Genomic DNA, 14,390 nt, shown 5'->3' with positions numbered 1-14,390 from the left:
GTAGAAGACATCTCCGACAACTGGCTTGAAGCACGAAGCCTCCGGTGACGATGCGGTTGCGACTCGAAGCCGCCGGCCGGCCAGATTTGCCGACGAGGCCGAATTCCGCAAATTAGGTATTTCGGATTTACCTATTTAATCTTTAATTAAATTAGAGGGGTGGAAGAGGGCTTACGAGGGAGTCGTGTGGTGGTCTCGCCGGGCGGCGATGCTCCGCCGTGGCCGATTCCACGGTGACGACTCCGTCGGTGAAGGAGGAAGAAAGAAAGAGAGAGAGAGAGAGAGAGAGAGAGAAAAGAGGGCTTCCGGTTCCGAGAGAGAGGATTAGGGCTAAATATAGATTAGGAGAGGATTAAATCTAATCCAATTCGGATTAGATGAAATCCCCCCAAATCAGCTGCGTGTTGGAGAGGGAGAGGGGAGGGGCTGCACGTGCACCCACCTCTCTTTTTTTTTTTTTTTTTTTTTTTTTTTGTGGTTTTGACAGCCTTAGTGGGTTGCAGTCCAACTGCAGCCCACAAAGTTGTATTAGGTGGGCTGGGGGGTCCAACCACAGCCCACCAAGGCTGGCTATGGGCTGCAGTCCAACCGCAGCCCACCAAGGGTTGGATTGGTGGGCTGCGGTCTGCAGCTCACCAAGAGTTAGATTGGTGGGCTGCGGTCTATAGCCCACCAAAATCAGCTTAGTGGGCTGCAGTCCAGCACAGCATATAAGGGGGATGGATGGGGGTTAACAAACCCCCACCCTCCCACACCATCTCCTTCTGAGGGAAGGAGACCAAGGGGGGGAAGGGAGGAGGCCCACACGGTTGCGAGCCGACGACGCAACCCCGAGGCCGGCGGCTGGCCTTGGTGTAGCCACGAGGCTAGCGCGCGCACAAGGCCGGCGGCACGACCACGAGACCAACGGGTAAGTGAAAGGGAAGAGAAAGGAAAAAGGGGAGGAGGGCTCGACGACAGCGAGGGAGGGGGAGGTTAAACTACTGAAATTAATGGCGGGGGGTAGGAGGGCTTACCGAAGTGGGGGGTTGGTCGGCAAGCTCGATGGCTCTCGGTCCAGGGCTTCGTCGGCTCCGGCGTCGGCAACCCGAGAGAGAGAGGAGAGGGAGAGAGGTAGTGAGGTGGAGAAATGGTGTGGTGGCGTGCACGGCAAGGGAAGAGGAAGAAGAAGAAAGGAGAAGAAGGACTAGAGGGGCAGGCTCTATGATGCACGTGCTCGGCATGTGCATCATTTTTTTTTTTTTTTTCAATTGGGGTGTTACAATGCAGCTCGGGATAGAACTAAACATAGGATTTTTGAAGGCAATGTGAGGTGGTCTAACTGTTGAAATGATCCAAGATTCGGATATGTTGCTCTTTTGGTAGTCAGGAATTTAACACAACTAGAATCTCGTCGATCGGATGGGTATATGGTGGAAATAATAACCAAAGGGCAGGGGGTAGCAGGATAAACGTGGATGATGAAAAATAGTAATATGGTTAGGGTTAGTGTTATGGAAGTGGAAAATAGCTATTGGCAGATGGGATAGTACCTTGAGCAAGTTGAGGGGGGGAAAAGGGGGCTTCCAGGTGGAACTGATCGCCAAGACGGAGGAGGGAGAAGCAATGGAGCCTCAGCCGTGGGATAAAACTTGGTTGGTGTGGATCCCGAGGGGAAGAGAGGAGGGAGAAAGTTGGCTCTAACGCGGACAGACTATCCAACTAGCTTTGATGGACCTGATTCGCTTTGCACTTTAATTATTGCTTTTAGCTTTTTAAAATTTTAGTTGCTTTGAGATAGCCAAGGGTCTCTTTGCTTTCGGATAGCCAAGGGTCTCTTTGCTTTGGAATAACTAAGATTCTCTTTTTGGGATAGCCATAAGACTCTTTGGGTTAGTCGAAGAGTCTTTTCTTTATTTGATGCTTTGTATTCCAGTCACGGGGTAGCCGAAGGGTCAAGATAGTTTGGGTAGCCACCTATATATAGGTGTGGTGAGCACTCAGTTTGGGCAGTGAAGAAAATAGAACATTGAGCTTGAGCTCCTTACCTCCTGTCCTATCTTCTCTCTCACTTGAATCGTCTCTCCTAGGCTTGGCTGCGGAAACCGCCTTCATCTAGCCGTGCCACTCTTGTCCCTAAGGGCCAATTTCCTCTTCCTCTTCCTCTATTTCTTGGTTACTAACTCCACCCCTACTATCCACCATAGTTTGTCTTGTATCGATAGCCAATCCTCGTAAGATAGTCCTTCTCTGACCTTTTGCCATTGTTTGATGGATAACTGAAGATCTAACCGTCCAAACTTTACTTCTTGGATTCATTGGAAAGATCTCCTCCAAAGAAATAACATATCTAAATTTCAAAAGGATCCAACGAGTAGATTAGATCGAATTTTCTATCGGAAGTTCTGCTCTCTAATCTGTCTAAAAGCCGATACAAATTGGATCAAGTCTGTTCGCATCAATTGGTATCAGAGCAGGTCAGTTTTTTGGCTGTGAATCATGGCAAACACCAGGGATTCCACATATCAACAACAACAGGTGGCGGCCATAGCAACCAACGAGCAGCCACCAAGCGGCTCGCGGCCACTCGCGACCTCGACGGAGACAAATTCGAACACTGGTTCATCGCATCGGATTTTGGAGTTCATGCAACGCAACCAGCAACGAATCATGGAGCGAATGGATGCAAAATCCAACGCAACATAGAGATGCTCATGTAGATCTCCCTCAACCAACGGCCTCGACAGAGACAAATCCGAACACCGGTTCATCAGATTGGATTTTGGAGTTCATGCACAGCAACCAACAACAAATCATGGAGCTAATGGATGCAACCCAGCGCAACATAGAGACGCTCATGCAGATCTTCCTCAACCAATGGCAAGAGTCCCTGACAGAAGACATACTATGATGGACAAGGGCTGAATCTCCCGCTAGTACCCGCGGTTGTCTTGGATAGAGAGGGGGCCTTCCCCTTGGGAGCCACTCCTTTCCAACCCTCCAGAGCAACTGCTAGACCAACAAGAGGACAAGCTGAGACCTCGGTCTAACCCAAATCAGGCTGATGAATGTCCTAGGGCCTAGTGGGCGTCCCCACCCGTGGACGACTTCGAATCTGATAGAGAGCTTCATTCGATGGTAGAGCATCGATAGTAGATTATCCTCGTCGCCACTATGAATGGGATCGAGACAGGGGAGATTTTGCCGGGGCGGGGATCCTTTAGACTAGATATACTAAGTGGAGCAATTTTTTATTTTCTCTAGCACGCCTAAAGACCAAAAGGTGGTGTTGTCTTCTTTTCACCTTGAAGAAACGGCCCTTCGTTGATATCAAGAGGCCAACCGAGCTCGACCCTTCATTGGTTGGATATGATTTGTCATCAATTCGGTCCAACTGAATACGATGACTTCTAGGCTATGCTGACCAAGGTCAACATAAGTCTTTTGTTCATGCATACCAAGATCACAGAGAAGTCTTCTACTATTGTGGCGATAGTTGATGGGTGGAGTGACTCCGCTTTGAAGAGTATGTACATTTGCATTCTTCGCACTGATATCCAGGCCGAGGTGAAGAGCTTACGACCTAACTTGTTGGAAGAATCCTTTACTCTCGCCGTAATGGTAGAAGAGAAGATCAGAGCCACTACAACGGTGGGACAGAGTAGCTGGAGCACACCACGATCCAGCCAAGCCATGGGGAATCCCACGAGCCATACGCGAGCTACGGCAGCCTCAGCTTCAACCGCCACATCAGAGGCCCCTCTTTGACTGTCGTCGGATGTTGAGGGTTGAGTGTCCGTCCACCTAGGAGAACCTTGACTCCATCACAGGTGGAGGACCATCGAGCAAAGGGCCTATGCTTTTGCTGCGACGAAAAGTTTACACCCGGACATTGATGCGCGCGACCCATGGGAGCTGTCATGTTGATAGACAGGTTGAAGGAAGAACCCATCGCTGATGTAGATGATACCAAAGGTGAGGACCTCAATACTAGCGGAGATGAAGATGAGGAACTACACACAGAGATATCCTTCCATGCCAACTCTGGGTCTACGAAACCAAAGACTCTACGTGTGGATGGTGCAATCAAGAAACATGTGCGTATTCTTATCGATACGGGCAGCACCCACAATTTCTTGGATGAGAGACTCATCAAACAAATTGGGCTAGCCGTTGAACCGACCATAGGCTTCAACGTGGCAATTGGAGACGGGACCACATTGAAGGCAGAGAGCATATGCCGCGGCATCATACTAACGATCCAAGGCAACCAATTCAAGCTCGATCTTTATCCGTTGGCACTTCAAGGAGCTGATTTGGTGCTTGGCACTCAATGGCTCCAAAGTTTGGGGTCAGTAATCTTTGACTTCATGGAGTTATGGGTCACATTCAAATGGAGTGGATGACGGGTCAAATTGGATGGCATTCGGCCGAGTCAACGTGCAGCCCTATAGCTTACTAGGACCAAGCGCTTGTGGGTACTTGATGCAGCTCGCACCCACCTTGGCGGAGACCAAGCCCAAGTCAGGTACACTATTGACTTATTAGCCTTGTTATAGGGCTTTTGTTGAATATTTGAGGAGCCCCAAGGTCTCCCACCCGAGAGAGCACATGACCATTGCATTGAAATCGTGTAAGCGACCAGTAATGTGCGGCCTTATCACTACCTGTACACTTAGAAGGAGGAGATCACGAAGATGGTTCTTGAGATGTTGGAGAGCGGCATTATTCAACACAGTAGTTCATATTCATGCCTGGCTTGCTTGTGTGCAAGGATAGATCATGGCTGTTTAGCATCGATTGTCGGGTGATAAGAACGAAATGTCCTCTTCAAGATGTGGATCGATTGCAGGAAAGCAGCCTGCGCAGCTGAGGGAAAATATTTGCCAGATAATTTACCGTAGTCAGAAAATTATGAAACTAGTGTTGGTTGATCTGTAACTTACTGATCTACATTTTTGGTATTTATGTTCTTCACAGATTCGGACTGCAACTGGGATGAAAATATGCAAGAGTGGAGGTGATGGTGGTGGTGACGGGTGGCAACCAAAAAGATTATGATGAATGAATATTGATTTCTATCTTCTTCCTATCCTCTCTACCCTAATCTCCCTTCCCCTCCTTCAAGCCCTAGCCGTGCGCCATCTCGACGTCGGTGTTCTTCTAACCTCCCTCGTCTGTCAAGTCCTCCCTCCTCTTTGGAATCTCGGCCACTTCTCCCTCTTTATCCTTATCCCCTAAACTCCACAAACCCTTTACCACAAACAAGCCAAAAATGATAATTATTAACCCTAAAAATAGTGGATTCTCGCCGATCGCATTTGAACAGGATCGACCGCGTTCGAACGTACAAATTTTGTTCTCTGTCGATACGAACATATGCAAGCATTCACACGCGGGCGTTCGAACATGGCCGAGCATGTTCGAACGCACAATTTGCATTCTCTATCGATGTGAACGCTTGTAGGCATTCGCAAGGGCGTTCGAACGCGACCCCTCCCGCGTTCGAACGCGACATACATAAACCTTTTTTTTTTTTTGAAATAAATAGCTAGTACAATAAGACTCCCTTAAGGTGTATCATCGGGATCTTAAGTGATCACCGTTAAGGCCCGGTACCTGATTCTAGCAAACTCGATCTATGCGCAGGATACCACCAGATCTGGGTCAGGCCAGAAGACATTCACTAAACAGCATTTCAAACACATAATGGCCAAGCCATTATGTGGTGGACGGTAGGTAAGGTGGCTGCAGATGAAGGAAAATGGCTAGGGTTGGAAGATCGTAATGCTTCTATCGCTATGATCTACTCGTAGAAAAATAAAGACGATCTAACATATACGGTAAAAGATAATGACGAAAATATTATAATGGATTCGGCCTGGTTTAACCAAAAGGTCAAAAACCTGCCGATCCCGATCCGGATCGATCGGTCCAAATCGGGACTGGCCAATCCTGGCCGATCCTAGTCAATTGACCTTGCTGGATACCCAAAGCATTTTTGTGCTCTTTACAAGATAACGCAATTGCCTTTCTTTTAGAAAAAAATAGAAATATATATGAATTTGATTATAATTAATAAAACTATATGTATTAATCTAATAACAGTATATAAACAATAGATATATTTAGGATTAAATATATTTTACCTCCCTGTAGTAATCTTCAAAATTACTCTACCCACTGTACTTCAAAAAGTCTCAAACCAGTTTCTATACTTATGACTAAAGTGAAACCAGTTGCTTTTCTATCCAAATTAACGGAGCGTGCCCAAAAAATTTTAACAATTAAATGGCAGGTTGAATTCCCTCCATTTTTAATCTTTTATGGACAAAAATGTCCTTCACCTCTTATTAAACAGTTCTTTCCTTTTAAAAAATAGTTACATGCTTTCTTCATTTACTTTCTAAATTATGCTAACTATGTATGAAGTTTTATTAAAGCTAGTTTCTTATGAAGTTTAATAGTTATATCACATCTAGGAACAAGACAAATATGGGGTTAAGAAAATCAGATAAAAATCCATCTATTTTGCCTAATAAATACGATGGGGTCATTTTGGTTATTTGGACGCGCTCTATTAATTTTGATAAAAAAACTAATGGTTTTAGTTTAGTCGTAAGTACAAGAACTGATTTGAGAGTTTTTAAAGTATAGGGAGGTTCACTGATTTTAGGCATAAGTACAGAGGTATAAAATTAAAATATATTTAATCCATATATTTATTTACAAATTTTAATAATTATAATTAATTAATAATTGTACTAATTATGTTTAGTTAATAATGTTTGTGTGTATAATCTTAAAGTAATTAACTACCCAATTAATCTAATTTACATTAATAAAAGATAATTAACTAAATAAGTAAAAGAAAAGACACTACTATCAGCCCAGCACTCTTGCACCAGAGAAAGAGAAGAACAATAGAAGAGAAAGAACAAGAGAAGAGAAAGACAAGTGAGAGGGATGGAAGCCAAGCTAATGTGGAGGGGCTCGACAGCTGCTTGCCAACTAGTGAGCGAACCCGAGGTCGAGAGAGAGAAGAGAAGACAAGATAGAAGGAAGAAAGAGGAATAGAGAAAGAGAAGAGGAGAAAGAACAAGGAAGAGAAGAAAGGGATGGAACTCAGGCTGGCAAGGAAGGGCTCGACAGCTACTTGCCAGCTAGTGACCGGCTTCTCGTCGATGGCTTAATTCTAGCAAACCTGAGCCTGAGAGAGAGGAGAGAAGAAAATAAAGAGATCTTGCTAACGACTTCGGGGTGGCGCTTCCCGACGGTCAAGCTCATTAGCAGCTAGAAGTGAAACGAGAGAGGAACTGAGCAAGTTAATGGAGAGAGATAGAGAAAGAAAGAGAGAGGCGTGGGAGCGGGCTATCGGCGACGAGACCCACTACAACAACTAGCCTAGCCTAGTTGTGCGAACTGGCGGCTAGGGGCGCATGGCGCCCCGACATGCCACCATGGAAAGTAGGTGAACAATTGGGCACAAGGCTAGCCACAATTTTGCCAGTCGCACCTTGCCCCAAATTGATTTTTCCTTTCTTTTTCCTCTCTAAACTATTACAAGATGGGGCAACATGTGCTTTCTAACTTCCAAACTAACTTGAATACAAGATGCTACATTTTTTTATCTTCCAGTCTAATGTTCTTTCATATGGTTGATACCATCACTTATTTCCTCTGCATTCTACTTGCATTTGACACATTTTTTTGTCTTGCCTAATGGCAATACAAAGTTGTCAACTAATGTCAATGTCTTGTGACTTTTCTTTTGAGCTATTTCAATTTTCAATATAAACGAAACCTAAACAAAAATCAAATTCAAAACATAATTCAGAAAACAAAAAGTAATTATTTTAATTGTAATCTTTTCCACTCTCTTTCTCCTTCTCTCCTTTCCTCTCGAAAAATTGCCACAGATTAGAGGAGTCTTTCGACTCCCTCCCTCTTTTTATCCTCTCTAGCCTCTCTCCTTTCTTCTCTCTCTTGCTTCCTATCTTCAGCATTTTTCTCCCTTTCTCTTTCTTCTTTTCTTGTCCTCCGTATCTCTCTCTGTTACTGTAGCAAAAATTGCTGCAGAACAGAGAGGGAGAGGGGGAGAGCCAAGGATCTTTCTCTTTCTAGCCTCTCCTTCCCTTTCTTTCTCTTTCTTCCTCTTTATAGAGGAAGGAAGAGAACAAAAAAAGAGAGAAAAAGTAGCTGCTAAGAGAGAGAGAGAGAGAGAGAAAGAGAGAGAGAGAGCAAAAAGAAAAAGGAAAAAATATACGCAGAGTGAGGGGGAGAGCCAAGGATCATTCTCTCTCTAGCCTCTCCTTCCCTTTCTTTCTCTTTCTTCCTCTTTATAGAGGAAGGAAGAGAACAAAAAAAGAGAGAAAAAGTAATTGCTAAGAGAGAGAGAGAGAGAGAGAGAGAGAAAAGAAAAAGGAAAAAATATACGCAGAGTGACCGGAGGTTGGGGGAGTCGGATCTTTGTTAGAGAAGCTTCATCGGACGTCAACGAGGCCAGATTAGCATCGAATGGGTTAGGAGAGGGAGAGTGGGGGGAAGCGAACACGAGAGAGTTTCTCTCTTGCTGGGCTGATATGATTCGGACCCACTGAGTCGTCTCGAGCACGGATACACCCTACAGGAATCTACTCTTGTTGTTGTTTTAATTGTTTCCTTCAGAAAATAAGGATTCTGTATATCGTGTTCGAACACAGGAGGGTCGCATTTGAACACTTCTTGCGAAGGCTTGCAGGTGTTTAGATCGACAGAGAACGCAATTTGTGCATTCAAACATGGTTCAAATACCCACATGCGAACGCCTGCATACATTCGCATCGGCAAAGAATGCAAATTTCGCGTTTGAATGCATTCGACCCCATTCGAACGCGATCGGCGAGAATTCATTGTTTCTAGAGTTATTATTTGTCATTTTGACTTGTTTGGTTAGCCTCTTAAGGTGTAGATGGCAACCAAAAGGATGATTATGAATGAATATTGATTTCTATCCCTTTCCTTCCTCTCTACCCTAATCTTCCATCCCCTTCGTTCAAGCTCTAGTCGTGCAACATCTCATCGCCGGTGATCCTTTAACCCCCCTTATCTGTCGAGTCCTCCCTCTTCCCTCCTCCTTGGGATCTCGACCGCTTCTTCCCCCTCATCCTTATCTCCCTAACACCTCCCTAACACCACGATCCATCCCTCATATCACCATTATCATCCCTCTCCTCATCATCACCATCACCCGTCACTCCCACCATCACCCCCACTTTTACGTATTTTCGTCCCAGTTGCAGTCAGAATCTGCAAAGGGCATAAATACCAAAAATGTAGATTAGAAAGTTATGAATCGACCACCCCTGGCTTTGTAACTTTCCGTCTACAGTAAAATATTTGGTGATTATTTTCCTCTGACTGTGCGGGCTGCTTTTCTGCATTTGATCTAGATCGGGAAGCGGACGGTCGGTTCATAACATGGGCTTGGGGACATCAATTATGATATCCTCAAGTCGGATAGCCTATTATAGATCGAGTATTGGCCGATACCATACCAATCCCAATCACATTGAGCTTGATCTTGGATCCTAGGTTTCACAATCCCAATCCCAATCTCGAGTTCTGGAACCTTGGCGTACACTTTATCTATCAAAGTAGATGTGCTTATGCTCCTATCTAGTGACTTATATTTTACATTCTAATTGGAACTAGAATTTTATTGTATGTTACGTCAAGATTTGAAGTTCATTTGATACTACAATTGGTAAAGGGTGAAAAAGTTTGAAGTTCATTTGACACTACAATTGGTAAAAGGTGAAAAAGTCTGATTCATTTTCTGATATATTAGAATTCTAGATACTTGGTTTATTCTTTTTGCAGGAGAACCGGGAAGGCTCATACGTGATCGGTATAGAACAGCTTCTCAAGTGATCCAAAACCAAGTTAGAAGCTTTTATCATATTTATATATGTTCTACTTCTATATATGTTTAGCAATCTTGTGCAGTTCCAAATTTTATCTGCTTATTTGCTTTAAGATTTTAACATGCTGGAGAGCTCATGGTATCTTTGATAACTATTACTGGATATTATCTAAGGCTGGGTACTTTTAGTTAAAAGAATTGAAACCCTGTTACGAGCATCATGTAGAATTGTTGGTGGTTCTAATTTTTGAATATTCTTATCAAGCCATCTTGATTGGAGTCTCTTGTAATTTTTGAATATTCTTCAGTAGGCAATGACAATTATGAGAGAGAGAAAGCGCAAGATTCTAAGTATCAGTTTTTGGATAAGGATTGGGAACACTCACGATGTCATCGCTAATAAGTATTTAAATCCTCAGTTTTTCTATTTTCAATTTCTTTGTTATATTATTATGTGGGTTGATCTTGTCACACCCCAATCTAGGAACATAATGGCCGCGAATCTTTAGGATAAAACTAGAGAAAACACGAAAGCCCAAATAATAATTAAATCCTAAAATAGATTGATACAACAAAAATGGTACTCCGCCTTCAAAGTCTTCACTAAGCGGCTTTTTAAATTCCTACAAAATAATAAGTCCTCATAAGCTAGATGCCGAAGAATTTTTTAGATAGTCAATCCGTCTAGGGTCATAGTAGATACTTTGCAGTGCCCTATCGACTTTTCCATTAGCCGTTGAGTAAAATTAGAGTCACCAGGACGAAAATCCAGAAATTTTTTCCCTAATCCCGCCAGAGTCACTTGGTAGCATGGAGGAGTAGAGGATATAGAAGAAGGGGATTAGAAGCTAGGAGAGAACAAACCAATAGAGAGATAGTGCGGTCGGTAAACAAGGAAGGAGATGGGCATTGACGGCTAGAGCAAGATAGGAGAGATAGGGAGCAGCAAATGAATTTCTAAGATATAAGTCATAAGGCCCTATTTATAGAGATTAAATCAAAAAGTCTTAAACAAACTTAACTAATCCAATCTTCCTTACCTTCTTGTATTAACCCTTCATTTCGCCATAGATAGATGTCGAATCTGATGAAACTCTGAATATAAGTTATAGATGAGGAAGCCACTGATCTTTTCCAACTGGTTTGATATAGTTCAGACGTCTGTGAAATATCCTACGAATATTTTTTTGAAACTGCACAGAACTGGATTTAGCTAAAATTCTAACCTATTAAAACTCTAACTAAACCAAATAAGAAGATAAAATAACTAAACTCAATCCATTGAGCTCAATATTCCCTTGATGTGATCCAATTTGATCCTTAAATTTTTATTTTCTTAATTTATTTGTGTAGACTACTCTTGTAATGTAAACATTTGCATAATATCATCCTTATATTGCATGATGCTTTTCAATGCTAGAAAATAAGTAGCAAATCTAGTGATGTTGAGTCTCATGATCTCTATCTAAGTAATTGAATAACACAACTATGTTTATATATAAATATTCTCATCCTTTGACTTCACATATGACTTCTTCAATTTGAGGATCTTTGACCATATTTTCTAACATAAGATCAAGACTATGTGTTATCCAAAATAAATGTTGTCTCTTTGACATAAGTAACTGCCCAACAGCTTTATAATTTGATTGGTTGTTGGTATCCATTTGGACTCTTCTTTTCTTACCTATTTAGTCTACTACATCATACATCGACTAAGAAAATGTGATCTACATTTTTTAAATGAACATGAACATCTACAGACTTCAAAAACACTGTCCCTATGGCCGGATATACTAAAATCAAAAACACTGTCCCTATGGCCAAATATACTAAAAAATTAATTATATTTCTTTAATTTCATGTAGTTGACTTATCACATCAGCATATGACTACATTGATTACAATAACCTTTAAATGTTTTAATGTAAGTGCGAACTGTGAAGAAGAAAAGCTATTTACTACTTACAGATAGTGGTCTACATTAATATCTCCAACACTAATATCCCCAATATTATCTTTTCCTACATGTGAATTGATACAAACTTGGTCGGATTGGATCCATTTATGACACATTAGGTTCGCTGGATCGAGCCTAGTCATCTAATTTGCTCATTTACTTTTTGTCAAGGTTTGTCGGATCGGCCGATCCCGATCTGAAACAGCCGATCCGGATCAGGATTAGCTAGTTTTAATTAAACCGGGCCAAATCCATTATGGATCTGACTCGGATCTTGTAACAACCCAGAATTTTAAAACATAAATAAATAAATTAAATAGAAATATACAGTTTAGATAATGAGGAATTTTTATTAAATTAAAATAAATTTTTAGATATATCTTTAAGATATTAGAATCTTTATTCTAATAGGACTCTTATTATATTTTTTTTAACTATTAAAAGGGGCCAAGAAAAAAACCCTAGAGGCATTTTTTTTAGCTATAGCAATGCTACAGTACCGACAAAAAAAAAGAGAGAAAAAGAGATTATTCTTGAGGGAGATTAGAGAAAAAAAAGAATAGAAAATAGAGGGAAAAATATTTTATCATACCAAAGAGAAGAAAAGGAAAGAAGACAATCATGGAACGCTTTGGAATTCGTGCAGTTTACGATTAGGATGCGAAAATCAAATTATTTTGAATTGAGCGATCAAGGCAAGTTCCCACTCATATTTTCTTAAATTTTTATTATATAAAAATAGAATTGATGAATTATAAATATCTTTATATTTATTCTTATACTGTTTGATTTTATAAGATAAGAAACTTTACAATATGATGATGTAAGAAATTTGTTGTTTTAAGGATTTTCAATAAAGAATTAGAAATATTAAGATTTTGTATTTTATAAAAAATTCATATTTATCATTCTTGGAAAAAAAAGGGATTTTATTTTTTATTATTTTTCAGATTTCATCGTATTTATTTTTATTGCAGAAAATAAGAAATAAATTCGTTGTTTTAAGGATTTTCAATAAAGAATTAGAAATATTAAGATTTTGTATTTTATAAAAAATTCATATTTATCATTCTTGGAAAAAAAGGGATTTTATTTTTTATTGTTTTTCAGATTTCATAGTATTTATTTTTATTGCAGAAAATAAGAAATAAATTAAGAATATTTCAATTTAAATGAATTTTCTGAAAACAATTAATATCTATTTCTATTGTAGAAAATAAGATATAAATTAGGAATATTTCAATTTATATGGATTTCAGATTCCTAAAAATAATTAATATTATTTTATTTATAGAAAATAAGATATAAATTAGAATTACTTCAAGGAATTTCGGATTTGTAAAAAAAATATTTATTATTATATTTTATTTTTAGAAAATAATAGAGGAAATCTTTATGCTAATATATTTTATTTTCTATAAATAAAATATAAGAGATCTTTATTTTTAGAATATGATCAAAAATAAAATATTATTTATGAGATGATATCTAGTCGGATCTGGAAGAAGCTGACCGTCATCGAGCTGAGCTTCACATGAAGCTCGACTGGGGTAGCAGCGGGATGAGTGTTAGTGATAGTAGCACAACTGAGAATGTCTGTAATATACTTCTGCTGGGATAGCAAAAGACTATAAGATGATTGAGCAATTTCGATACCTAGAAAGTATCGAAGAGGACCAAGGTCCTTTATCTCAAACTGACTCTAAAGATGCTGCTGAAGAAAGCGGATCCCCGCTGAGTCATCTCTGGTGATAATCATATCATCGACATACAGAAGGAGGACCTGACTCTGAGCAGAAGATCGCAAAAACATAAATGGCTTAGTAGGACTCTCCTGAAATCCATAAGCTATGAGAACACTATGAAATCGATAGATCACCTGAGGGAAAGGGAAAACCAGATGGAGGATTCATGTACACTTCCTTGTCAAGAAGACCATGAAGAAACGTATTCTTCACATCCATTTGATGAAGAGGCCACGGCAACTCGAAGCAACAGCAAGAATAGTACGGACAGATGTCATCTAGGCAACAGGAGCAAAGGTCTCCTTGTAGTCTATATCGTATTCTTGAGTAAAGCCCCGAGCAACCAGACGAGCTTTGTACCTAGCAATAGATCCATCAGGTTGATACTTAACCTTAAAACTCATTTGCAGCTGACAGGCACAATGTCGGCCTAGAGAGGGACAACATCCCAAGTATACATCTGCTGAAGGGCTTGAAGCTCATCTATCATAGCCTGCTGCACTCTAGAACCTGGACGGCCTCACGATATGATCTAGGCTGAGGGGTGGAGTGGATGGCTGCGAGGAAATTGTAAAACTAGGGAGAGTATGTAACGAAAGTCATCAAAAAACCATACCAGTCGGGAGGACGATGCTCACGGTTTGGATAACGATGAACGGGTGTAGGAGCTATCACAGTAGAGGATGGGATGATCGGAAGGATACTACCAGTAGAGGGAAGCTCAGTTGTAGAAGGGGGACACGACCTGCAAGTGTAGAAATATGGTAGGGTCATCATAGGAAGGTGGTACTCCTCTAGAAGA

At 40.9% G+C, this 14,390-nt stretch overlaps 1 protein-coding gene across 5 annotated transcripts in view; it reads left to right on the top strand.

Moving 5' to 3' along the window:
- LOC140780299 (ribulose bisphosphate carboxylase/oxygenase activase 1, chloroplastic-like) overlaps nt 1–14,390 on the top strand; it is a 53,405-nt gene that overhangs the window by 12,492 nt on the left and 26,523 nt on the right. For all 5 annotated transcript variants that reach the window (XM_073125736.1, XM_073125740.1, XM_073125741.1 and 2 more), the window contains one exon: nt 9,841–9,902. In XM_073125736.1, coding sequence (XP_072981837.1) covers nt 9,841–9,902 — 62 coding nt within the window. The remainder of the gene's footprint in view (nt 1–9,840; nt 9,903–14,390) is intronic.

Source organism: Typha latifolia, chromosome 1, assembly GCF_019914945.1.
Source record: "Typha latifolia isolate L0001 chromosome 1, TyphaL0001v2, whole genome shotgun sequence".
Lineage (NCBI taxonomy): Eukaryota > Viridiplantae > Streptophyta > Magnoliopsida > Poales > Typhaceae > Typha > Typha latifolia.
Note: the sequence above shows the minus strand (reverse complement) of the source record. Positions and strands in the feature narration are given on the sequence as shown.